This window comes from Ranitomeya variabilis, chromosome 2 (assembly GCF_051348905.1).
Source record: "Ranitomeya variabilis isolate aRanVar5 chromosome 2, aRanVar5.hap1, whole genome shotgun sequence".
NCBI lineage: Eukaryota > Metazoa > Chordata > Amphibia > Anura > Dendrobatidae > Ranitomeya > Ranitomeya variabilis.
In genome coordinates, this window is record NC_135233.1 from 788,409,644 (window position 1) to 788,435,472 (window position 25,829).

The 25,829-nt window shown below is 42.7% G+C and overlaps 1 protein-coding gene across 1 annotated transcript in view; it reads right to left on the reverse strand.

Moving 5' to 3' along the window:
• Positions 1-8,875: 8,875 nt before the first annotated feature.
• BCKDHB (branched chain keto acid dehydrogenase E1 subunit beta) overlaps positions 8,876-25,829 on the reverse strand; it is a 301,882-nt gene continuing 284,928 nt past the window's right edge. The window contains exons 10-11 of the mRNA XM_077289825.1: positions 11,021-11,182; positions 8,876-9,127 (exon numbers count right to left, since the gene is read on the reverse strand). Of these exons, the coding sequence (XP_077145940.1) occupies positions 11,042-11,182 (141 nt within the window). The 3' untranslated portion in view covers positions 8,876-9,127; positions 11,021-11,041. The remainder of the gene's footprint in view (positions 9,128-11,020; positions 11,183-25,829) is intronic.

The following is a 25,829-nucleotide window of genomic DNA, read 5'->3' on the forward strand; positions in this document are numbered from 1 at the left end:
TTTCCTGAGCGTTCTTGGAATTAGAGATAGAGGTGGGAATGCATAGAACAGACCCTTGTTCCATGACTGGAAAAGGGTGTCGACCCCTGCTGGACCTCCCAGAGGGTTCAAGGAGTAGAAGGTCCTGACCTTCACGTTTTCCCTGACCGCAAATAGATCTATGTCTGGTTTTCCCCAGCGATGTCATACTATGTTGAACACTTCATTGTTCAATTCCCACTCTGTTGCGGATACCTTCCTCCTGCTCAGAAAATCTGCCACCTGGTTCTTGGTGCCTTCCAGATGTACCGCCGAGATTGATTGAACCGATCTCTCTGCCCATCTGAAGATCCGTCCTGCCAGTCCCTGCAAAATTGGATGCCTTGGACCACCCTGATGATGGAGGAAGGCCACTGTCGTTGTATTGTCCGACAGCATTTTTACATGTTTGTTTTCTACCATGGACTGGGAGTGAGACAGAACCTTCCAGACCGCGTGCAACTCTCTGAAGTTGGATGATTCCTTGCTCTCTTCTGGACTCCAATGCCCCTGGATGTATATTCCTTGCACCTGTCCACCCCTTCCTGCTCACTCGCATCTGTGGTGACCACGACACACGGGGTCTGAACCCACACGACACCTCTCTGGAGATTTCTGGAAATGGTCCACCAATATAGAGATCTTCTGACTTGAGGAGACAGCACCATCTTTCTGTCTAGCGAGCTCTGCTTTCTGTTCCAGGAGGCTAGGATTGCCTGCTGAAGATCTCGAGAATGAAACTGGCTACAGTTCACACAGGGAATGCAGGATGTCATCGGTCCTAGGATCTTCATTGCATCTCTGATGGAGATCCGGCTTCACGTAAATTGACGAATCCGGTCTCTTATGTTGGCTTGCTTTTCTTCTGGTAGGAAGGACATTCTTGCCACTGAGTCTAACATGACTCCCAAAAATTTTATTTTTGGTTTGGGTACTAGATCTGACTTTTTCCAGTTTATGATACAACCCAACTTCTGCAGTGTGGAGATAAACGACTGACAGTGGATGCTGAGCTGTTCTACAGAATCTGCTACTACCAAAAAATCATCTAGGTAGGGGATTATAGTAATGTTGCGTTTTCTCAGGTAAGCCACCACTTCTACCATTAGCTTTATGAAAATTCTGGGAGCTGATGCCAGTCCAAAAGGAAGGCAGCGAAACTGATAGTGGTAGAATCTGCCTTCTCTTTCTACCGCAAACCTTAGATGTTTTTGGTGGTCTACATGGATCGGTACATGGTAATATGCACTCTAAGTCTAGAGTGATTTTTTTCCTGAGAACTAGAGGGATCTATTTTGAGGAGCATAATCGGTTCCTTGACCAGCTACTCCAGTATATACTTACCCATAATTATTTTTTATTTGACGGTAAGTTTTACCACCAGCTCAGGGACACGGCAATGGGTAGTCCCTGTGCCCCTACCTATGCCAATTTGCTCCTGGGCTGGTGGGAGGACACCGTTATTTTTGGAGAGGAGGATTCGTCATGGTGGCGACCCCAGGTATTATTCTGGAGGTGCTACATTGATGATATTTTTATTTTGTGGACTGGGGACATTCCCTCTTTTGAAAGATTTGTTCGAGACTTGAACATCAATGAGGTTTAAAATTTACCCACGAAATTATAAGAATTATATCAACTTTTTGGATATCACCATTAAGAAAGACGGTGAGGGTCGCTTGCAAACAAGTATATTCAGGAAGCCCACTTCAACCAATAACTTATTGAGATGGAACAGCCACCACCCGCCTAGCCTTAGGAGAGGGATCCCTAAGGGGCAATATCTGAGGGTAAAGAGGAACTGTTCATCTGATGTAACTTTTTACCATGAGGCACGTAATCTTAAGGATAGATTTATTGAGAGAGGCTATCCAAGAAACATCTTATATGATGCCTTTAAACAAGTTGAGCCCCTGTCAAGGACTAACCTTCTTCAACCCAAACCTAGAGGTGGCTCTGATTCATTATTGAGACTTATAGGGAACTTTGATGATCATTCATCAGAAGTAAGAGACATTATCACTAGATATTGGGACATATTGTTGGCAGATACAGATATAAAAGACTGTTTGTCTCCAAGACCTGCCATTACATATAGAAGAGGAAGATCGATAAAGGACCAATTGGTCCATACTATCTTCAATCCACCAAAGAAGGGCAGAACATGGCTAGAGAAGAGACAGATGGGAACCTTTAGATGTGGTGGTTGTTCTTTTTGTGACTACATAGGTACTGGTGGTGAATTTACAAGTGTGAGTACTGGACAAAAATTCAAGAGTAGGCATTTTGCCAACTGCAAGACCACTGGGTTGATTTATCTATTTACATGTGCATGTCCCTTAAACTATATTAGTAAGACTATAAGGGAGTTTAGGAGAATGATTGGGGATCACATTGGAGATATTAAACATCTCGAGACATGTACGGTGGTGAGGTGGATACATAGGATGAATACTGTCTCTCCTATGGGCCTTAATGAACAGATGAATTTTGGATGTTTCCTGTGAATTCCATACTGTGTTGTTCCCTGTGAGGTTTTAGGCTTTAATTTTCGGCCGAAAAGGGCTATTCAAACTCTTGGCTCTCCATTGTTGGGAACAATTGTATTTTTATGCTCACCAGGCAATCTTGCCTGGTGATGTCGAATATCTTTGTGACTTGCAACTCAAACACTGATTCAAAACCTTTTTATGACTATTTAATCTGTTATTCATTAAATAAATTGTACACCGTAGGACTATAATCATCTGTGACGTGTGTAGATTATATATGACATGGGGGATCTCCAGGGCTGCGCTCTGGTCCGAAGAGGGCATGGGTATCGAGCCACACCTTGTATTGGATTACTAGCACTCTCTATATTGGGGAATAGATGTATATATGTTTGGCTATCGGCTGGTGATGGGAGGTATCCATCCAAAGATATGATAGGTTTCCTGTATATATATAGACTGTGGAAACTATGTGGTCTTTTTATTTAGCTAATACATTCAAATGAGTGGGTAATCTCTGATATACACTATATTTATCTAAAAATCTAAATATGTGTGGTATGAGACATCGCTGAGATGTGGGAGAATTGATTTCTGCTCCTGTGCAGGTGACGGTGTTATTATATGCAGCATGTCTGTATGTGGCTCCCATATATGGAAACTGTCAAATTCTTTGTCTCACACTCAGATGGTTTCATACATGCAAGCTCCCTGTGAGATGCATTGGATGATGTCATGCTAAACTATGGATGATGCGGGAGGTATCATGTGCAGATAGAATCTTACGTACTTGCACTGAATGTGATGTGGATGGACCTCTGTGGAACGCAGATGGACCTCTGTGCTTCTGCGCTGGCTGAGATGCTTGAAATGAGGGGCTTCCGGCGCTGTGAGAGGAATCACGTGCAGGGAGACTGCTGTGCGCTTGCGCCGGATGAGACGCAGATTAACCTCAATGCGCCTGCGCTAGATGAGACGCAGATGTACCTCTGTGCACCTGCGCTGTCTGAGGAGGGGATTCCGGTATATGATACACACGCTGTTCAATGGGCAGTTGCAGAAGGCGGAGCGTTGCTACAATATGGCGGATCCCTATGCATCAACATATGGTGTGCACGCTGAAATAATCAGGTGCATTCCATTTCATAATCATGTCTTTATTTGGTGCGGTCTAGACACTTGACCATAGGCACTTTATCTAAAGGGTACATACCCGGCATGCTGATGTCCTGTATCATGATGGACAACTAATACAACAAGCTAAGAAGCGGTCTCCGATATCATTTGAATATACTCCTGATGAACCTCTTTTGGGAGGAGAAACGCGTCGAGTTTATGAGACGGACTTTTGTATGCCTATCTATGTAACTATGAGTTCTAGAGTTTGCTAATCTGTGAGACCGACCTATCTATGCCTATCTATGGTTTTATGAATCTGAGAGACTGATTTGTGTGGATCTATTCATGGCCCCACTGAAAAATGTGTGAACCTGGCTTTTATGGGATGCAGTTTTTTTCTATATGAACATCTATATATAATCGATAGTTTGTCTATCACTGTGCGTCATTGTGCAATATATATTTTTGCCATCTAGGCTAACTGCCTTTGTCACAATCAACATCGTGTGCCTTTTTTTTCTATTAAGATTTATGGGTGTCAGGATCTGGACTAACACTGTGTAACAGTGATTTTGTTGATTACAACAACTTCTGCGAATCCCAAATGTAAGACTTCTTTTTTTTTTTTCCCCCCCTGTCCATGGTTCACCACGGTCTTACATCTTAGCACCTTACACTGAAAATATAGGAGGCCCTGATATCTCTGATATCTATACAATAGGGCAATTTCCTTTGGGACAGCCGTGGAGGAGCGGGGGCGCCATTGCGCAGGTCTAGGGTGCCAACCTCCGCTGTAAGGTAGGGCGAGATTAAGGGACAACCTTTACCCTCTTTTTTGGTCCCTATCTGTCAGTATTATACACATACTTTCCTCCCCTCCACGTATAGGGAGTGCCAGGATAGAAGGGACAGTCGACGGTGAGCGGGGGGCGCCACTGTGCAGGTCTAGGGTGCCAACCTCCGCTGTCAGGTAGGGCGTTTACAACTGATAGGCGACTAAGGATAGGCACCTCCCTAGGTTTTTTTCTATTCAAGTGTCAATTTCCTCTGGTGATGGTTTTGCATACACTAGTTTTTAATAAATTAATTAAGAGATTTTTTTTAGTGATTTTGGGGTTTCTCTGTGAATTGTCTAGAGTGAACTTAACCACATCCTTGCCTAAAAGGGGTATTGTGGATCGGATGGACTCCATTTTGAACCTCTTGTACCTTTTCCATCTGTTTAGTGGTCTGAGATTATTGTTCTGGATTCCCCTGATGTTTTTTTTTATCGAGAAGAGACTCGAGTAATGACCTCTGCCCTCTTCTTGAGCGGGAACCAGAACAATTGCTGCCATCTTTAAGAGGTCCTGAATATCTGCCACATAGGGGGAGGTTGAAACAAGCCTGGGGCTTGTTACGAGAAATCTCTATGAAGGTAGACCCTCGAATTCTATCTTGTAACCCTCAGAGATAACCTGAAGAACCCAAGGGCTTCTGGAAATATTCTGCCAACTCTCCAGGAACCCCATCAGACACACCCTACTCGGATAGTGTCATTTCTGTTGAAAGGTGGAACCCGAGCCTGAGAAGATGGAATCCCTATTTCTACACCCTTTGGGATAGCTCCACCTTCCTGGCTTCCCTTTTCCTCTGTAGTCTGTTTTTTGATTGAAATGATTCCTATGAAAGGGCTGATATTTTCTGCGTTTTTCCTCAGGAAACCCCCTTTTTTCACTGAGGCTTTCTCTAAAATGTCGTCCAGGATGGGCCCAAATACCTTTCCCCCTGAAAAAGGAATAGCGCCAAGTTTATTTTTCGATTGCGTGTCCCCTGACCAGCTCTTTAGCTAGATGGCTCTTCGAGCTGCATTGGACAGTGATTGATTTCTGGCCGCAAATCTAATAGATTCAGCAGACGTGTCTGCCAGGAACCCAGTTGCCAATTTCAATAGGGGAAGGGACTTTAGGATAGATTCCCTAGGGGTTTTTTTTATGTCAAGTGCTCCTCTAAATCATCTACCCATAAATGCATAGAACATGCTACAGATGTTGTTGCTATGTTAGTGGGTATTATTGCCGCTGAACTCTCCCAGGCCCTGTTCAGGAGCCCATCAGTCTTTCGGTCCATAGGTTGCTTCAGATTAGAGGAATCCTCAAAAGGAATAGCCGTTCTTTTGGACACCTTTGCTACCGGGATGTCTATTTTAGGGATGTCTTCCCAGACTTTGATCTCATCAGGATCAAACAGTTATCGTAGCCTAAAATCCCTGGGAATCACTAGTCTCTTTTCTGCTTCTTCCCATTCCTCTAGAATCATAGAACATATATGGGAGTTGACTAGGAAGACCTTTGAAGTTTGTGACCGTAGCCCTCAAACATTTCATCCTGAACAGAGAGAGGTGCCAGGGTGTCTTCTATCTGCATAGTATGTCTTACAGCCCCTAGAAGCTTGTCCGTGTCCACAGAGAATAAATATCTTTTCCCCTTTTCTGGAGGATCCATGTTTGATCCTTCTTCCTCTATATCAGATTCTGAAAGGACCTCTTCTGAAGCAGAGTCAGACTCTCTTGGTCTCTTGTGGGGCCCCTGGGAGTCCGATTGTGTGGCCTGAGGGCATACTAGTCCTGATATTCAGACCTGCACCTCCTGTCTTATCAAAGACCTCATGTTGGAGATGAGTGCAGCCTGTTCTTCCCCCTTGACCTTCATGGTGCATGCATCGCAGAGGGGTTTCTGCCAGGACTCTGGTAGTGTTGACAAGCACATAGGGCACTTCTTACTCTTCCATGACCTCCTGCCATCCTTTTTAGCTGCTGCAGGGGTGGAAGCCTAGAACACACAAAGATATACACCCTATGGTAACTGGGCTAAGCTGGGCTCTTATCGTGACCTCCTTTTTCTCGGTACTCACATGCCCCTGGCTCTATTTTTGCTGTCTCTTCCATACTACTCCAAGTAGGAAGGATTGCTCTGGGAAGCTGATCGCCCCCCGTGCCCGTTACCTTAATATATCCGGGGATCCTGTTCGTCGTGCTGCCCGACCTTGCCCCGGAAGTACTACCTGGAGGACACGCTGCCTCGCATTCTGCCGCCGGCCGCAACCCAGAAGTTATGTGCGGTGCGGCGGACGCTGGGACGCCAGGTGATACTCCTCTTCCGGGACCCACATGATGGATCTCTGCCGGTATCCACAGAGGCGGCCCCCGGACACCGAGACATCCAAGGCACAGTCTAGGGTCGAGAGCCCCCGCCAGAGGGAAGCGACCTGTTCCTCAGAAGCAGCGCTGCACTGAGGTATGCTGAGGGACCCTTAGAACTGGGTGTCAGCTGCAGAAGTCTTGAGGTGGGAAGGGAAAGGCTGGGCCCCCGATCCTCACCATCTGCCCGGAGCGGTCGGATAGACTCGTCATTCCTATCCGCAGTGGGACAGGAAAAAACACTGAAGGGTGGTAGTGGGAGGGTCCTTTTAAACTCTCGTGGTTTTCTGTCCCACTGTGGATAAGAAGGACATCCTCCATGGTGCCGTCAGGTGGTGACCTGGAAATTAGAGTTCCATACACGATAGTAAAATTAAAAGGGAATACTTTATAACATATAGTAGTACAAATATCTACTTAAATGAAGCACAAACACAGAACATACAACCCTAGTGAGAAATACATGGGTTTGGACATGTGGAAAAGTAATAAGCATCATCATGGTATTGGTACAGGGCACTATAAATTATAACAGTATGTAATGTTGATAATGTGTGTCAACCACAAGTTTGGACTTTATATCATCCTGTCATGCTGACATCCATGTCAGAAAAATACACTTTACATGGTAAATTCCCTGAGGCTGCCACAGTGACACTACGCCCCCACAAGGAGGAAAAAGAAGAAAAGAAAGTGCCCCTAATATCTGAATCGCTTACCCATGATGGAAGTAACCAGATGCCAAGGAGCCAGGTCCACCCCCTTGGACCCATGTGTTTCTCAGTAGGGTTGTATGTTCTGTGTTTGTGCTTCATTTAAGTAGATTCTTATACAAACACCATTGCAGCTCTGTTTCACAGTGCTGTCCGCTCTGGTGTACTGCCACTTCCCCCATACTGCCTGCCATGAAATGAAAAATGAAAGCAGTGATCACACTCATCTTTGCTCTGCTCCCAGCACTTTGTAATCACACACAGCTCTGCAGTAAGAGAAACCTTCTCTAAGCTTTTGTAGAGGCGTGTTCTTTTTCCCTAGTATGTTGCTGCCTTAATATGATTGGTAAACCTCATACAGGGGAAGTAGTACATGCCCCCAGAGACAACTCTAGTAGGGTTGAGCGAAACGGATCGGACATTTTCAAAAGTCGCCGACTTTCAGCAAAGTCGGGTTTCATGAAACCCGACCCGATCCCACTGTGGGATCGGCCATGCGGTCGGCGATCTTCGCGCCAAAGTCGCGTTTCATATGACGCTTTCCCCGCCATTTTTTCAGCCAATGAAGGAGTGTGGGCAGCGTGATGACATAGCTTCCGGCTTGCTTTGTGCGGCGTCACAGGGGGTAAAACCGCCATCTTAACGTTTGGGATATAGCGATTTGCACAGTGAAACACAAACTTTGCAGGGACGGAGGAGAGAGAGAGAGAGAATAAATATCACCATTGACCTGTATTGTGTTTCGGTTGGCCCCCAACTTTTCACAATAATCGGCCGATTTCACACGATCCGACTTTCGAGACAGTCGGGTTTCACGAGACCCGACTCGATCCTAAAAAAGCAAAGGTCGCTCAACCCTAATCTCTAGTAACCCCCCCCTTGCACTTAATGAGAAGCTGTCATGTAAAAAAACGTTGTTAACCTATAGATATGAGGTTAATCTGCATGCTAATTCTGAAGAAGGCATTCTGAATCTGGCCATTGTCCACACCAAGAGGCAGCCTTGGGCTTTCAGTCATAGAGGCGCAGCTGGTATGGGGCTCTCAGTGCGGGCACCGAGCATCTTCAGAGTACTATTACCCTGCAGATTAACTAAATATCTGCAGGTTAGCAGCTTTTTTTTGTTGTTTTTTTTTTTTACATGACAGGTTAATATAAATTATAACCTAAACTTTACAGCAAACGAGAGGAGAAATTAAAAAATGAAAAAATAAACCCTACGTTTTGCTCAGAGGTCTGCAACCTTTATATTCCTTGATGTGGCATTCCTTGATGCTCAAACTGGTGAAAGGTCCTCTACGTGATTTCTAAAATAATTTCATGCCATGAAATAAATTGACACATTTTGACAAATATTAAACAACCAATGTATTTTTATTCTTCTAAATATCACTTGCGAGTGACTGATGCAGAATATAAAACACAAATGTTCAAGTAGTGAATAATACATTTTAGGCTAAATTGGAAAATCTAGTCCTTTTCAGGCGCTGGAAATTCACTGTATTCATGGCTGTGGTACTGTGGACTCCATAAAATCACCCAGTAAAAGAATTCATGATAAGTGATTTTCATGAAAATTCTCAACAAACTCATCCTTTATCAATTCTCTAGAAAAAAAAGAAGACATTGAAAAAGTAATAAGCTTTAGTGTTACTTAGCTGTGATTATTACAGATTTTTTATTAAACTTTTATATATTCTAAAACCGGTTTTATATTCAATGAAACACTGCAGTACAATTATGAAGATTTCTAGTAAACATTTTATGGCGGCCTGAATTTATATTATGGCCAATAATATTCTATTTTTCATTCATAATAAAGAAGCATCTTATTTTTACATCTTTAATTTAATTATTCTTAGCAGAAAAATACAATTTTGCTACATTACAGTATTAAAATGTTCAATTATGATAGTAAAGGAAAAATATTAACTCAAATACATTTCTCAAAAAGCACCAAGCAGTATACTGTCATTTTACATTTTTAAACTAAAAACAAGATCATATTACTAAAAAGGTAAATGCTACAGAAATTCTATACCAATGTTTACTATTTGTTTTTAGTTGTTTTTAGAGAGAATAAAAAAAATCTAAATGCTCTCACTTAGCCTTATATAAGTACTCTTCATTTCAAGATCTTCCTTTTGCCTATTTTTCTCTTTCCTGGAAAAAGTGGGTGGATTAAATCACCTAAACCCTCATAATCAGGTTCTACTGACTAGTCATAAAACTAAGCAAGTCTTGGTCCTGCAGTTTCAGCTGGCCAAATAGTGGCCATTGCAAGGGAAATTTAGTATCATACTGTCATCATTCAAATTAGTGGTAGTCCAGGTAATACATGGGCAAACTGAATCATGAAAGGGACTCAATAGTGGGGCCTCGCTATGACGTTTATTTGTCCTTATTAATAGAATTTCTTTACAGTTTTGAAACAAAAAAAATATTTTATGGACAGGCTGTGTACATAAAGAAAACAATATACTACACTTATTTCAAAATATTGTATTTTTCAATTAGAAGACGCACTTATTAGCAAGAAAAAAAATCTTGCTAGAAAGTGCACGCATCTTATAGTCTGGTCATAGTCAAATCAGCCACCATCGTTTGCATGTGTCCCTCAATCTGTCCGAATATATGTCAGTGCTTGTGATCAAGGTGAAGAAACGCTGGAAAACCATAGACTGAAACTCTTATTTTATTCCTGCTCGCTGCCCCCAGACTAATCAGTTCTTTTTTTTAAACTGCAATATGAACTGGGTTTCTTTTTTTTTGTTTAGTGCTAATTTGTATGGTATTTACAAGATAATAATATATAGCAGCCAAAAGACAAGCACCCAGAGAACCCCATGGGTAATGACCTCTTGAGGAAGACCATACAAATTTGCATTAAATAAAAATACTCATGTTTCTAGAACTATATGGCAGATTTAAAAACAAAACAAAACAAAAAAAAACACTAATTACTCTTGGGAGAAGGGGAAAAATATGGCCACTTTTGACCTGGTTTAACTAAATGCTCTGGATTTAGTTAAAGATCAATTCTTTCTGGAAGGCACATTCCAACTCTTCCACTTCTAATAGGACATTATTAAGTACATTGTTTTAATACAGGTTTAGCATGGATAATATTTAATTGCCAATCGTGTATATCCTACTTGGTTTTTCATTTCCCAATGTGCTTAAACCTTATTTCTATTATAAAACATTACTGCTCTTTTCTGTATTTAGAAGCTGCACATAAATTTACAGAAAGTGAATGAGGATATAAGGATATTAATATTTCTACCATTATTTTGTGTAGGGAAAAATAAAAAAGGGTTATTCCTGATCTTAGAGCTTAATATTCCTCTGTTTATAATTCCTAAATCATGACTTGAGCCAGAGGAAGACATCTGGGTAAAAACATATGAGAATCTCATCTGTCAAAAAAAAAAATATATATATATTTGTACTGATGGAAACATTTTCTTCTGCCAGAACACAACAGCGGGAATACTTACAAAAAAATTGTATTACTTTACTCAGTAGTTAATCATTTTTCTCAGCGCATCAAAGCATTTCCATTTATCAGGGATGTAGAAAGGTTCAAAGATGTGAGGAAACGGCGTGTCGTAGCCACATACTCTGGCTATTGGAGCTTCGAGATTCAAGAAGCACTCCTCCTGCAAATGGATCACAACAAGACACAGCATGAATATTGACAAATATCTTATTAGCTGGGTTCACGCTATGAAGTGGAAATGCTGAGGTTTGGAATTACATGAATATGGCTGATGACAATATTCATCTTCAAAACTATGCACAGCTGGAAAGGCATTTGCAGAACATTAAATTAGCAGTTTCATAAACTGACCATTTATACAAGACAAAAAACAGCAGCAAGCCAATTAAACACTGTTATCCTCCGAGCTATTACAACTGTTGTATTTCAATCTTGTTCTCCGTTCTACTTCATGTGTTAGGAAACATAAAAATTAGCAAACCTTGCTTTCATGAAGTCCATTTTAAGCGTTCTGGCATTTCATGGAACACGTAAAATAAGTCCATAGTGTTGTATTTTACGTGATGTATAGGTAATATCAGCACCAAAGCTAGAGCGCTATGGTTATAACATGAATGGGACATGGTAGTTGGGGACTTGAAGAGGTGTTATCACTAGTGATGAGCGAATATACTCATTACTCGAGATTTCCAGAGCATGCTCGGGTGACCTCCCGAGTATTTTTTAGTGCTCGGAGATTTAGTTTTCATCACCGCAGCTGAATGATTTAAATCTGTTAGCCAGCTTGATTACATGTGGGAATTCCCTAGCAACCAGGAAACCCCCACATGTACTTATGCTGGCTAACAGATGTAAATCATTCAGCTGAGGTGAGGGAAAACAAACTCCGAGCACTAAAAAATACTCGGAGGTCACCCGAGCGTGCTCGGGAAATCTCGAGTAACGAGTATATTCACTCATCACTAGTTAGCACATCTTTATTAGCTGTTGCATGTTGTTAATGGAGAGAGGGGAATAAGTTGCTGCTACTTTTAGTAAAATGCGATTTGTATTGTTAAATTCCAGTATGCCCAAAAGTTCTTCCTCTAACATCATGAGAGTGTTGTCTCTAAACCTGGGTTTCCCAATCTGTGACTCAGAAGCCTCCTCATTGAGGAGTTTAGGACCTGCGATGACGTCGCGGCTTGTGATTGGTCGCGTGAGCGGTCACATGAGCGGCACGCGACCAATCACAAGCCGCGACGTCATCGAGGGTCCTAAACTCCTCATTCTTAGGAACGGAGGCTGCCGGTTACAATTGGTAAGGTCCAGGGGCCGCCGGACGGGTGAGTATATCCATATTTTTTATTTTAATTCTTTATTTTTTACATGAATATGGATCCCAGGGCCTGAAGGAGAGTTTCCTCTCCTTCAGGCCCTGGGAACCATCCAGGATAGCTTCCGATACTTGTGTCCCATTGACTTGTATTGGTATCGGGTATCGGTATCGGCGATATCCGATATTTTTCGGGTATCGGCCAATACTATCCGATACCGATACTTTCAAGTATTGGAAGGTATCGCTCAACACTAATCAAGAGGTGTGTATCCCTTAAATGCAGTATTCCCCAACTCAAGGCCTCAAGAGCCACCAACAGGTCATATTTTCAGGATTTCCTTGCTATTGCACAGTTGATAATTGGAATACCTGCACAGGGAATAATTCCATCACCTGTGCAATACCAAGGAAATCCTGAAAACATGACCTGATAGTGGCTCTAGAGGACTGGAGTTGGGGAACACTGCATTTAAGCGTAATGACTGGCACAAGATGGAGGCAACGGTGAAGCAGTTGGACAGAAATATGACCCTGGCTGCCGCATTCAAGATGGATTGGAGAGGAGAAAGTTTGGTAAGAGGGAGACCGATCAGAAGAGAGTTGCAGTAGTCCAGACGAGAATGAATAAGAGCGACAGTAAGGCCATGTGCACACGTTCAGGATTTTTAGCGTTTTTTTCGCGTTTTTTCGCGATAAAAACGCGAAAAAAACGCTAACATATGCCTCCTATTATTTACAGTGTATTCTGCATTTTTTGTGCAAATGTTGCGATTTTTTCCGCGAAAAAATCGCATCGCGGAAAAAAAAGCAACATGTTCATTAAAAATGCGGAATTGCAGGGATTCCGCACACCTAGGAGTCCATTGATCTGCTTACTTCCCGCACGGGGCTATGCCCACGATGCGGGAAGTAAGCAGATTATGTGCGGTTGGTACCCAGGGTGGAGGAGAGGAGACTCTCCTCCACGCACTGGGCACCATATAATTGGTCAAAAATAAAAGAATTAAAATAAAAAATAGTCCTATACTCACCCTCGATGTCTTCCCGCAGTGTTCCCGCCTCACCGCTGCACGCTGCCGTTCGGTTCCTGTAGCTGGTGTGCGGTGAAGGACCCTGCCGATGACGTCACGGTCCTGTGATTGGTCGAGACCGGTCATGTGACCGCTCATGTGACCGTGACGTCATGGAAGGTCCTGCGCGCACACCATCTATACGGAACGATCACCGGTGAGGTGATCAGCTGTCTGCGGGTGAGTATAAGCATTTTTTTTATTTTTTTATTATTTTTAAACATTCTATCTTTTACTATAGATGCTGCAAAAGCAGCATCTATAGTAAAAAGTTGGTCACACTTGTCAAACAGTATGTTTGACAAGTGTGACCAACCTGTCAGTCAGTTTTCCAAGCGATGCTACAGATCGCTTGGAAAACTTTAGCATTCTGCAAGCTAATTACGCTTGCAGAATGCTAAAAAAACGGGAAAAAAACGGAAAAAAAACGCAAAAAAAAAATGCGGATTTCTTGCAGAAAATTTCCGGTTTTCTTCAGGAAATTTCTGCAAGAAATCCGGACGTGTGCACATACCCTAAGAGTCTTAGCAGTTTCAAAGGTGAGAAAAGGTCGGATTCTGGAGATGTTTTTAAGATGCAGGTGACAAGAGCGAGTGAGTGATCGGATATAAGGAGTAAAGGGAAGTTCGGTGTCGAATATGACCCCAAGACAGCAGGCATGCTGCTTGGGAGTTATGGTTGAACCCTCCAGGGTAATTTTGATGTTGGGAAGAGTGAGGTTAGTAGAAGGGAGAAACACAAGAAGGAGATTTAGTTTCAGATAGAGGGAGGACATGATATTAGAGACAGCAGTCAGACAATCCTTGGTATTTTTAATTAGGGTAGGGGTGATGTCAGGGGAAGAAGTGTATAATTGGGTGTCATCAGCATAGAGATGATACTGGAACCCAAATCTGCTGATTGTTTGTCCAATAGGGGCCGTGTATAGAGAGAAGAGGAGGGGGCCTAGGACTGAGCCCTGCGGAACCCCGATAGTAAGGGGACGAGGAGAGGAAGAGGAGCCGGCAAAGGATACAGTGAAGGAGCGGTCAGAGAGGTAGGGGGAGAACCAGGAGAGGGCTGTTTCCTTGAGGCCTATGGAGCGGAGCATAGTGAGAAGGAGCTCGTGATCCACAGTGTCAAATGCGGCAGAGAGATCCAGGAGAATCAGCAGAGAGCAATGACCTTTGGATTTAGCTGTTATTAGATCATTAGAGACTTTAGTGAGGGCAGTTTCAGTGGAGTGTAAAGAGCAGAAACCAGATTGTAAGGTGTCGAGAAGAGAGTTATCCGAGAGATAGCGGATTAGACGGGAGTGGACAAGCGTTCCAGGAGTTTAGAGGTGTAGGAAAGGTTAGAGACAGGTCTGTAGTTAGCAGTGCAGTTCTGGTCCAGGAATGGCTTTTTAAGTAAAGGGGTTATGATGGGATGTTTAAATGAGGGAAAGATACCTGAAGAAAGAGAGAGGTTAAATATTTTAGTCAGGTAAGTGGTGACCACTGGTGAGCGAGACTGCAAGAGATGTGAAGGAATGGGGTCACTGTTGCAGGTTGTAGGCCGAGCAGAAGCGAGGAGCTTGGAAACTTCTTCTTCTGAAACAGGCTCAAATATGTCTAGTGAGCTTGAGGTGCAGCAGGGAAGGGGATCCAGGCACTGAGGAGATTGGGCTGAGATATCCTGATGGATGTGGTTGATTTTTTCTAGGAAGTAAGTGGCCAGATCCTCACCACTGAGGTTGGTGATGGGAGCCTGTACTTTAGGTTTCAGGAGGGAGTTTAAGGTTTCAAAAAGTCGTTTTGGGTTGTTGGATAGTGAGGTGATGAGGGTGGTGAAGTAGGATTGTTTGGCCAGATAAAGGGCAGAGATAAAGGTTTTGAGTATGAACTTATAGTGGATGAAGTCTTCTGCTAAGAGAGATTTTCTCCACTGCCGCTCTGCACACCTTGAGCAACGCTGAAGAAAGCGTGTTTGCATAGTGTGCCAGGGCTGCCGTTGTCTGTGTTGGGTCTTTCTGTGTGTAGAAGGTGCTGCTTCATCTAGGGCATTCTTCAGTGTATTATTGAAGTGTGACAGTGCCATGTCTGGACAGGAGAGGGAGGAGATGGGGGCTAAAGATGTGTGGAGATTGTCCATAAGCTGCTGGGTATTAATGGTACGTGTATTCCAATAAGTGTGGTAAGTGGGGGTGTCCCGAGTGAGGAGACAATTCTTGACAGAGAAGGAAAGAAGGTTGTTGTCCGAAAGCGGGAGAGGGGAGTTAGCAAAGTCGTGCAGCAATCCGGGACGGGAGAAAACCAGGTCCAGAGTATTCCCGTCCTCATGCGTAGGAGAATTAGTAAACTGTGAGCTTCTGAACTACAGTAATAAATAACATTAAACAACCAAGTGTTGCCTTACATTCAGAAAAAAAGGTCTGCACAGTTTTGTGGAATTGCTTTAAAAAAATGTTATTCAGCAAATTTTGAAGACCTCCTGACAAAGAAGGTCATGATCAAAGTGCAACTTGTAAAAAACAGGGAAGCTTTCATGTTTGACCATGGGTTTATGGTGTGCATTAGCCATTACAACACAAAACTATTCCTCTTTCCTTTTTTTCTTTTTGATTTTATGCATGTGATCTTTCCTTTGGTTTATACATTTATTGCTACTCATAAAATTATGCATTTGTTTTGTAAAATATAACTGAATTGGAAAATATGTTGAATTCTGGACTTGCTTGACAATGTGTTCTCAGTGATGAAAATAAAATAAAAAATGGTAATAAAATGGAAAAAAAAAACTAAACAGTAATCGTAACTAGCATATGAATCCTAGTACATTGTATACATTTAACTGGGTACATTGTAAAATAATCTGATACATGGCTATATAATATATAGTTTTACCAAAGTGCACTAAAATATAGTTGAACTATATCTAGACTCAAACCTTTTTCCACGTGCCTCTGAAGCCAGGACATTACATTACTCAAAAAAGTCTCCATAAAAAGTGATTTAAGACTGGGATTTGTACACAATAATTGAAAAGACAGTTGGTCAATTAATGAGCAATGAAAGATACAGAGCTGCACATGGTTGACTTATCCGATTGTGCAAAAATAAAAGTTCAATTCACACATGGAAATTTAAACAGCGATCCGAAATGGGTATTCTGAATCATAGAAATGGCTACAAAACCTTGATGACAACAAATCCTGGCTGGAATAAACTGAGAAGTGGATGTACATGGGTGAGGCTCTCAATGCTTTAGGGGAGTCACTGAAAGAGTCAACCACTTCCAAACATAGGTGGAGGTCTCATCTCTTTAGACATACCAAAAATATCTATGATGAGAATTGCCCTTTAAATATGCATTTGTGGCACTTGAAGTTCTATTTTTTGCTGACAAGAACCAAGGGATTCCAATCATCTAGTTAGTTTTAGTGCGCACAATTGTTAATGTTCTCTTCTTCGTAGCCTGCTGACACTTGGCTGGTTATAACTTCGCTCCATCTCAGATTCAGAATTCCAGCCTTATGTCATTTACTGCTCCTAATGTTTCATCATCCCAAATGATTCTGAACACATTTGGCACACGATTAGCTGCACAACAGTCTGTATGTGTCATCTTCTCAACGCTTTCAAGATGAAGAAAACATATTGGACAAAAATGCTGCATGATGGTTTCATATGTAGTGCGTCTAACGGGTCTTTTTTCCAGGAATATAGCATTTGAGGTTCACATATGGAGCACAAAATAGCTTACTTAGCAAATGTTCATTTTAAAACACAGTTTGCAATGCAGCATTATACAAATATCTAAATGATAAAGATGTAATAAGATCTGTCATGAATAGTTCTAATCTGAATAAAGATCAATTTGAAAATTCATTCATGGTTTCTACAGCTTAGTAATGTATTCGACTATGATCAAAGTCTAAAATTCACAGTCCGTATACGGAAATTTTCCAGACCTAACGTCGGTCTGCTAAACCTAAACAAACAGCCTCATATATGCCTATGGGCCCATTAGTGTGGTTCCGTACAAGGACCATGGACTGTAGACATATGAAGTCGGTCTTACTGCTAAAACTATATACAGTCTGGCTGCTACAACATGCTTTTTTACAGAAGAATAGACTATTGAACCCTAGCAGATAAGGTGTAGCACAGTAGAATAAAGAATAATTTGCTGGGAATTACTAAGAAATAGCTTCAAATTTACCGTATATATATTCACAGTTGTCTACAGTATTTTAGCAAAGTATAGACACAGCAGAGAATCACCTGTGCAAAAATAAAACAAAAGTATTTATGCTCTATAATCTTGAATAGTTCAACATAGAGCTTCCTCTTACACCTCTCAAAAAGCCCCAAAGTAAATGTGAACACTTAAAGGGAATCTGTCAGCAGGTTTTTTTCTACCAAATCTGACAGAAGCATAATGTTGGAAAAGAGAAGAACAACAATGAATCACTTGGTTTACTGGGTGCAGCAGTTGTGACATAATCAGAGTTACTAGACGCAGTGTAGCAGAGCTCAGAAAGCTAACTCCGCCCACACCACAGCTCTCTGAGTACATTGTCTATTGACAGTGAGCAGCTTATCAGTGGAGGGGGCGTGGCTGGATGACTTCCCATGAGGAAGCTAGTTAGGGTAATGATAAAACCTTCTTTGTATGTAAACAACAGCACACAGCCTAATAAATGGCACATCACCAAAATCTGTGCCTCAGCCACTACATTATGGTGCCCTCAGATTACACAACAAAAAATTTAAATTCAGTAGCGAAGGAAATAGTGAAGGCTCTTACATGCAACAGTAGAAATTTGCTTTAAAGGGAAAAGTACACCTTTCTTACCAGGCGGATCTCTATAAAACTGTATATGATTGTGCATATATAAGGTACAAGCACTCTATTTCAACAGCAGTTGATATTGCTATAGCACAATCTGCACCAGCTCATTTCACAATTTACTTAGTGGGATTACAGCTTGAAGGCAAAATAATTGTAAAAAAAAAAAAACACACACACGCTACACCACACATACAATCCCATATGGTAACCTTACTACCCAAGCCCATTTTCCTTACACAAGGAATGGGCAGCACTCCACATGACAGATAAACATACTGATCCTGTGGTAGATGCACCTCATAACGATCAAAAAGTGTTCACAATTTGAATTTAAAAGTTACTTTATTTCAAAAATCACACAACAATAGAAATTGAGAAAGCTGCCTCAAACCACAAAAAACACAAAAAAGGAGGTCAGTTGAAGCAGTGTACATCAATACGCAGGCAAAAATATATATGCATGGCTATATATGTCCTGTCCACAATTTAGACAAGTTTGCTAATTGAAATAGTGTACAGTTATGGTACATAGACAACTTTGAACATCAGGGACATAATCAGCGAGATATGTTACACAATAGCAGATTTCTTATAATGGCCCACACTGTGATGTAGACAAATGAGGGTGTTCATATATGAACAAAAAATATCCCTATGGCAAAATGAATGACATGGTAACATGCAATATAAAGTGCAGACGTGCCACCCAAGAAGAAGCACGAGCGAAACGTGCGTCGGGGTCAGGAGGGTCACTGTGCCACCCAGCATCTCACTTTCGGAGCAGCACAGACCCAGGTAATATGTGCATGGCGCAGTTTATTGAAACTTTGCTGTGAATATTGCAAATGGAAGTACACTTGCAGCTATTGCTATCACTGTGTTCCATCTTGAGATAGCAGTAGGAACCCATGTATTTCTGCATCTGCCCTTTATATTGCATGTTACCATGTCATTCATTTGGCCATGGGAAATTTATGTATTTAAAGTATCTGGGTTTTTTTTTAGCAAATGAGATGAGAAGAGTATATTTTAGGAGGACCTTTCACCAGGTGAAAAAGTGGCCAATTGTCTCCCCAGTGTTTTCTAGCATTTAGAATTTGCCATGCACAATAATTTGAATGCATTACTGCATGGCATGCTTTGGTAGTTTTGACCTGAAGGAGATCATATATATCCAATCCATCTCTGGAAAGTTAGGACAAAAAAGCTACAAACAACATGCTACAGTAGGGTTAAGGCCCTCAGTATACTGCATTTTATTACTAAAAACAGTTGGAGCTCTACAATATTTTCGAAACTGAATTTTTACACCATTGTTTAAAAATTAAATCTGATGTGCAGAACAAAGCAAATCCCAAGTGCAATTTCTTGATTAATGATGAGCGAACTTGAAATTATTGGATTATGTAACATTTGACTGAGCTTCAGAGAAAAAAAAAGTCTCAAGCTGAATACAACACTTTCTCCAGAAATGTCATCCAGAAATGTTCAGTTATATCCTGTCAATCTTTCAGATAATCAAAACCAGTCAGATCATATGCAAATGGCTACTACTGAAGCCAAGATGTTGGTGAACAGGTGCAGGGAACAATATAAAAATGGATATCAAATACTGTAGAGAGAATCGAAGCTACCAACCACGAAATTTATAACTAACGAGGTTGTGGGAAAGTCGGAGCAGTACATGCCGTATTACAATTAGAAATACTAATGATAGAAATAACTACCATCTACACATCTCCTAAAATAGATACATAATCTAAAATGACCCAGTACGCGCACACGGATAATTAAAGGGAAGGTACCGCGTTTGTAGATCATTAATAAATCACTGTAATGTAGCATAACATGCTGCTATAACCAAGTTTTAAATGCATGTGAAACAGATTTCATGTGTTATATGAGTTTATAGAAGGCACTGGGGGCTGACATCTTGGTTTCACAGCAGTTCACGACACTATCAGTGTCATTTTATGGCACCCCTTGGACATAGGAGATAATAGACCGGCGCTGACCCTATCTCTAACATTGTAGCTGCTTTAGCAGTGAGCTGGGCACGCCTATGTGGGCTGCACAACTCACTGCTGTAGGTGTGACTGGCCGCCATTTTATTATAGCCCAGTGCTATCTGCCGAGCTCCACTTACTCTCTATCGCAGGAGAGAAGCACTCACTGGAGCCGGAGGATGGAGAGTGGGGAGTGCGGGTGATTTACCTCCGTGCTCCTCTGTACTCCAGGCACTGCATGTCCTGAGCAGACATCCCCTGCTCTCACACGCTGCCCTCCCTGTGTGCTTCTCCTGCTCTGTCTCCGCCTCCTCACACACAGTCCTGGAGATCTCTGGTAAGCTGCATTCACAGCCTGCAGAGAGGGAGCTGACACCTGGTGAGAGAGAGCAGGAGAGCTGACAGGACAGGGATTAAGGAGGGGGAAGGGGGGATGGCAAGAGTGTTAGCCACAAAACAGGAGAGAAGTAGCGTGCACACAACAGGGATCACATACCCTTCCCCCATCTATCTCTTCTGTGATCTCCCATAGGCCAGCACACTGCTCTCCTGAAATACTCTGTGCTGTAGTCACCCTGCTCCTTCCCTCATATATCTCCCTCTGTGACCCTGGAGGTGACTGTCTCTCCTAATGGGTGCTGTCTCTCTCCCCATGTGTGCTCTCCATCCCCTGTGCCTGTTCGCTCTCGCTCCTATGCACTCCTCTCCCCCTGCATGTCTTTCGCCATTGCACACACAGCTCAGTGCGTGCGATAACAGGAGCTGCGGGGATCATGCTGTCACATGTCAGCGTGACCCCCACAGCTGTCACCTGCGGTAACGCTACCGCCGGTACTGTCGGTCACAGCGCTGTGGGATCATGCTGGCAGATGTCAGTGTGATTCCGCAGCTGACTGTGACCTGCAGCGGTGACCTGCAGTAAAAAAGCAGGCGCGGACCGATGAGACTACTGCTCCCATTGGGCTATGTCTGATGGGAGAGTAGTATCATCTGCCGCTACCTGTGCTCACAGTTTAAAAAAAAAAAAGAAAGTTGCATTACATACACATTCACATAAAAATAAAAAAAAATTATACTCACGGCGGCGCAGTGATCCACTGCAGGGGGCGATCTCATCCTGTCAGTCTATCGCCGGCTGTCTTTGAGAGCAGTCATATCACTGATGTGACTGCTCTCAAAGTGATCAGGATCGTCGTGGGACATTATGGATTATCTTCTCAGCAGGCAGGTGAGGAATATTTGTGGTTTATTTTATTTTTGTTGCAGGAGACGAGGACGAGGGATTCGGGGATTATGCGTTCGGTAAGTATAGTTTAATTAAGATTAAGAAAGGACTTTATTCAGGCTGTGTCTTTATTTACAATACAACTATAGGATTAGTAATGGTTAGGTGTCTCATATACGCCTCTCCATTACTAAGCTGTAGGTTTGATGTCACCTGACAATAGAAAGGTGACATCAACCCCACAAATATGAAACCAACTTGCCACCGCTACAGGTCAAGTGGAAAGAGCCGGGCAAAGTGCCAGAAAAGACGCATCTAATAGATGCGCCATTTCTGGGGCGGCTGAGAGCTGATGGTTTTTAGCCTGGGGGGCAATATCCATGGCCCCTTCCTAGGCTATTAATATCCCGCAGCTGTTTGCATAACCTTTGCTGGTTATTATAGGGGGACCCCACGTAATTTTTTTTTGTTTGGGTTCCCCATTTAAATAGCCAGTAAAGGCTAAGTATACAGTTGTGTGTGTGTGTCAGCGCGTGAGAGTCAGCGTGTGCACACTCCCCCCATTGACCAGCACACTGCTCTCCTGAAATACTCTGCTCCCTCCACCGTATATCTCTCTCTGTGACCCCCCCATAGACCAGCACACTGCCATATGGATCACGCATAATGCTGCCATATCTATTTATCACATACTACTCCCATAAAAACCACACATTATACCGCCATATATATTTATTACATAATACTGCCATATAGATCACACATGATGCCACCATATATATTTTTTACATAGTACTGTCAAAGACTACACTTGATGCGGACAAGTATTATGTGTGATCTGTATTATGGCATTATGTGTGATCTTTATGACGGTATTATATGTGATCTTTATGGTGGTATTATGTTTGATCAGTATGGTGGAATATTGTAAAAAATATATGACTATTATATGATAACTATATTGTGGGATTATGTGTGATCTATGTGGCATTATTATGTGACAATTATATGGTGGTTTTATGTGTGATCTACATGGTGTTGTGTGTGATCTATGTAACGGTATTATGTGTGATCTATAGGGCGGTATTATGTGAGAAGTATATGGCGGTATTATATGAGAACACTATGGCGGTATGTGTGATCTATATGATGGTATTATATGAGAACTATATGGCGCCATTATGTGTGATCTATATGGCGGTATTATGTGAGAACTATATGTTTATAGCCTAGGAAGGGGTTAATACCCATGGATCTTCCCAGGCTATGAATATCAGCCCGCAGCTGTATATTTAGCCTTTACTGGCTATTAAAATAGGGGGACCCCAAAAAAACAATGTGGGGTCCCCCTATAATTAATAACCAGAAAAGGCTATGCAGACAGCTGCAGGCTGATGTTAATAGCCTAAGAAAGGGCCATTGATATTGCACCCACCCCCTTCCCCAGCTACAAACACCAGCTCAAAGCCACCCCTGAAATGGTGCATCTCTAAGATGCGCCAATTCCGGCACTTAGCCTCTCTCTTCCCACTACCCTGTAGAGGTGTCATATGGGTAATATTTGTGGGGTTAATGTCACCTTTGTATTGTAAGGTGACATCAAGCCGGCTTAGTAATGGAGAGGCGTCAATAAGACACCTATCCATTACTAATCCTATAGTTGTTAAGGGGTTAAATAAACACACAGCCAGAATAAAGTATTTTAATGAAATAAAACACTACACACTTTCTCAACTTTATTAGTCAGCTAACCGTGCAATGCCCTCAATCTCCTGAAAACCCCCCCCAAAAAAGCAGTATACTCCCTGTTCCCGCACACACACACACACGTAGATACACACGGATACCCGCACACAGACACGCACATATTCACAGTCTCTGCCCACACACTTCCTCCTCCGCAGCGTTTATCGCACGCAACTCCGCAGCAAAACCTCTGATTTTTACACCTGCGGTTTGGCTGCGGATTTGCCTGACTCAATGGTAGTCAATGGGTGCAGAAACGCTGTAGATCCGCAAAAAGAATTGACATGCTGCAGAAAATAAAACCCTGCAAATCCGCACATATTTTTCCGCAGCATGTGCACAACAATTCTCAATTTCCCATTGACTAACATTGGTTGTGCACTACACTGCGGATTTGATGCAATTCCGCGCATCCAAAAACGCTGCAGAAACGCATCAAAATCATCCAAGTGTCTCACCCCTGCTGTTCCACGTGTATCTCTCTCCATCACACTCCATATGTCTCTCATCATACTACATGTCTCTCTCCCCATCACGCTCCATGTGTCTCACCCCTGCTGTTCCATGTGTATCTCTCTCCCCATCACGCTCCATATGTGTCTCACTTATCATTCTACATGTCTCTCTCCCATCAGTCTTTCTCAGCCATACCAATGTATCTCTCCCCGCCCTCCACAATGCCTGGCCATTCACTGCAGACCTGGATCTCCTTCTTATCTTACTGAGGGATGAGTCTCAGACAGCTCTGCTCCGATAATGCTGCTCCATACATAAACACCACATGTCTTCACTTTTCCTCCAGTCCACCATGCTGCTGAGCACACTGTGTTCTGCTCTTCTGTAAACTCTGTAGCTGTGTTTCTGATGCAGTAACTGCTGGTGATAGCAGATCACAGGTCAGTCACACACAAAATGGCTCTGCCCTGTGATGCTGCTCTTCATTCTGCCCTAGGGATATTAGACCACCCAAAAGGTGAGGGAAATGGTGATGTTAGCCGTTACTGTCCCAATTTTCCAGCTAACAGTAAAGCTGGTAAGTCTTAGGGTACCGTTACACTAAACGATTTACCAACGATCACGACCAGCGATACGACCTGGCCGTGATCGTTGGTAAGTCGTTGTGTGGTCGCTGGAGAGCTGTCACACAGACCGCTCTCCAGCGACCAACGATGCCGAAGTCCCCGGGTAACCAGGGTGTTGTGAATTTGGATTCTGGGCTCCCCCGGTGGCTACTGGTGGAATTGAACTTGTGTCATCATCTTCCCTGTTCACCTGTTCTCATCAGATCTGGGTGTCGCTATATAACCTGGCTTCTCTGTTAGTTGCTTGCCGGTCAACAATGTTATCAGAAGCCTCTCTGTGCTTGTTCCTGCTCCCAGACATCTACTAGATAAGTTGGACTTTCGTCCTTGTTTGTTTTTGTTTTTTGGTTCCAGTTCACAGCTGCAGTTTCGTTACTGTGTCTGGAAAGCTCTTGTTGATCAGGAATTGCCACTCTGGTATTATGAGTTAATGCCAGAGTCCTAAAGTAATTTCTGGATGGTGTTTTGTTAGGGTTTTCTACTGACCATGAAAGTGTGCTTTCTGTCTTCTGCTGTCTAGAAAGCGGACCTCAAATTTGCTGAGGCTATTTTTCCTGCTGCGTTTGTTATTTCATCTAAAATCACCGCCGATATATGTGGGGGGCCTCTGTCTCCTTTTTGGGCATTTCTCTGGAGGTGAGTCAGGTCTTATATTTCCCTCTGCTAGCATTATTTAGTTCTCCGGCCGGCGCTGGGCATATAGGGATAAAAAGTAGGACATGCTACCTGGCTACTTCTAGTTGTGCGGTAGGTTTAGTTCATGGTCAGTACAGTTACCATCTTCCAAGAGCTTGTTCCTATATAGGCTTATGCTAGTTCTCTGGCCATGGAGATCATGACAGTTTGACCGGCCCACTAAAGGGTTAAAATCCTTGGCTGAGAAAGGAGAGAAATAAGAAGTCTGCTGAGAGTTTTTTTTTTTTTTTGTGCTCTTAATTGGATCACTTGCCAGTCTGTCTATGCTGCAGTCTTTCTTTTTTTTCTCTCTCCTTCTAATCTTTGAATGGCTCTGTGTTCACCTGTCTATAATGGATCTTCAGAGTGTAACTGCAGGTTTGAATAATCTCGCCACGAAAGTACAAAGTTTGCAAGATTTTGTTGTTCATGCTCCGGTATCAGAGCCGAGAATTCCTTTGCCGGAATTCTTCTCAGGGAATAGATCTGGCTTTCAGAATTTTAGAAATAATTGCAAGTTATTTTTGTCCCTGAAATCTCGTTCTGCTGGAGACCCTGCACAGCAGGTTGGGATTGTGATTTCCTTGCTCCGCGGCGACCCTCAAGACTGGGCTTTTTCATTGGCACCAGGGGATCCTGCGTTGCGCAATGTGGATGCGTTTTTTCTGGCCTTGGGGTTGCTCTATGAGGAACCTCATTTGGAACTTCAGGCAGAAAAAACTTTGATGTCCCTATCGCAGGGGCAAGATGAAGCTGAAATTTACTGCCAAAGATTCCGTAAATGGTCTGTGCTTACTCAGTGGAATGAGTGTGCCTTGGCGGCTACTTTCAGAGAGGGTCTCTCTGATGCCATTAAGGATGTTATGGTGG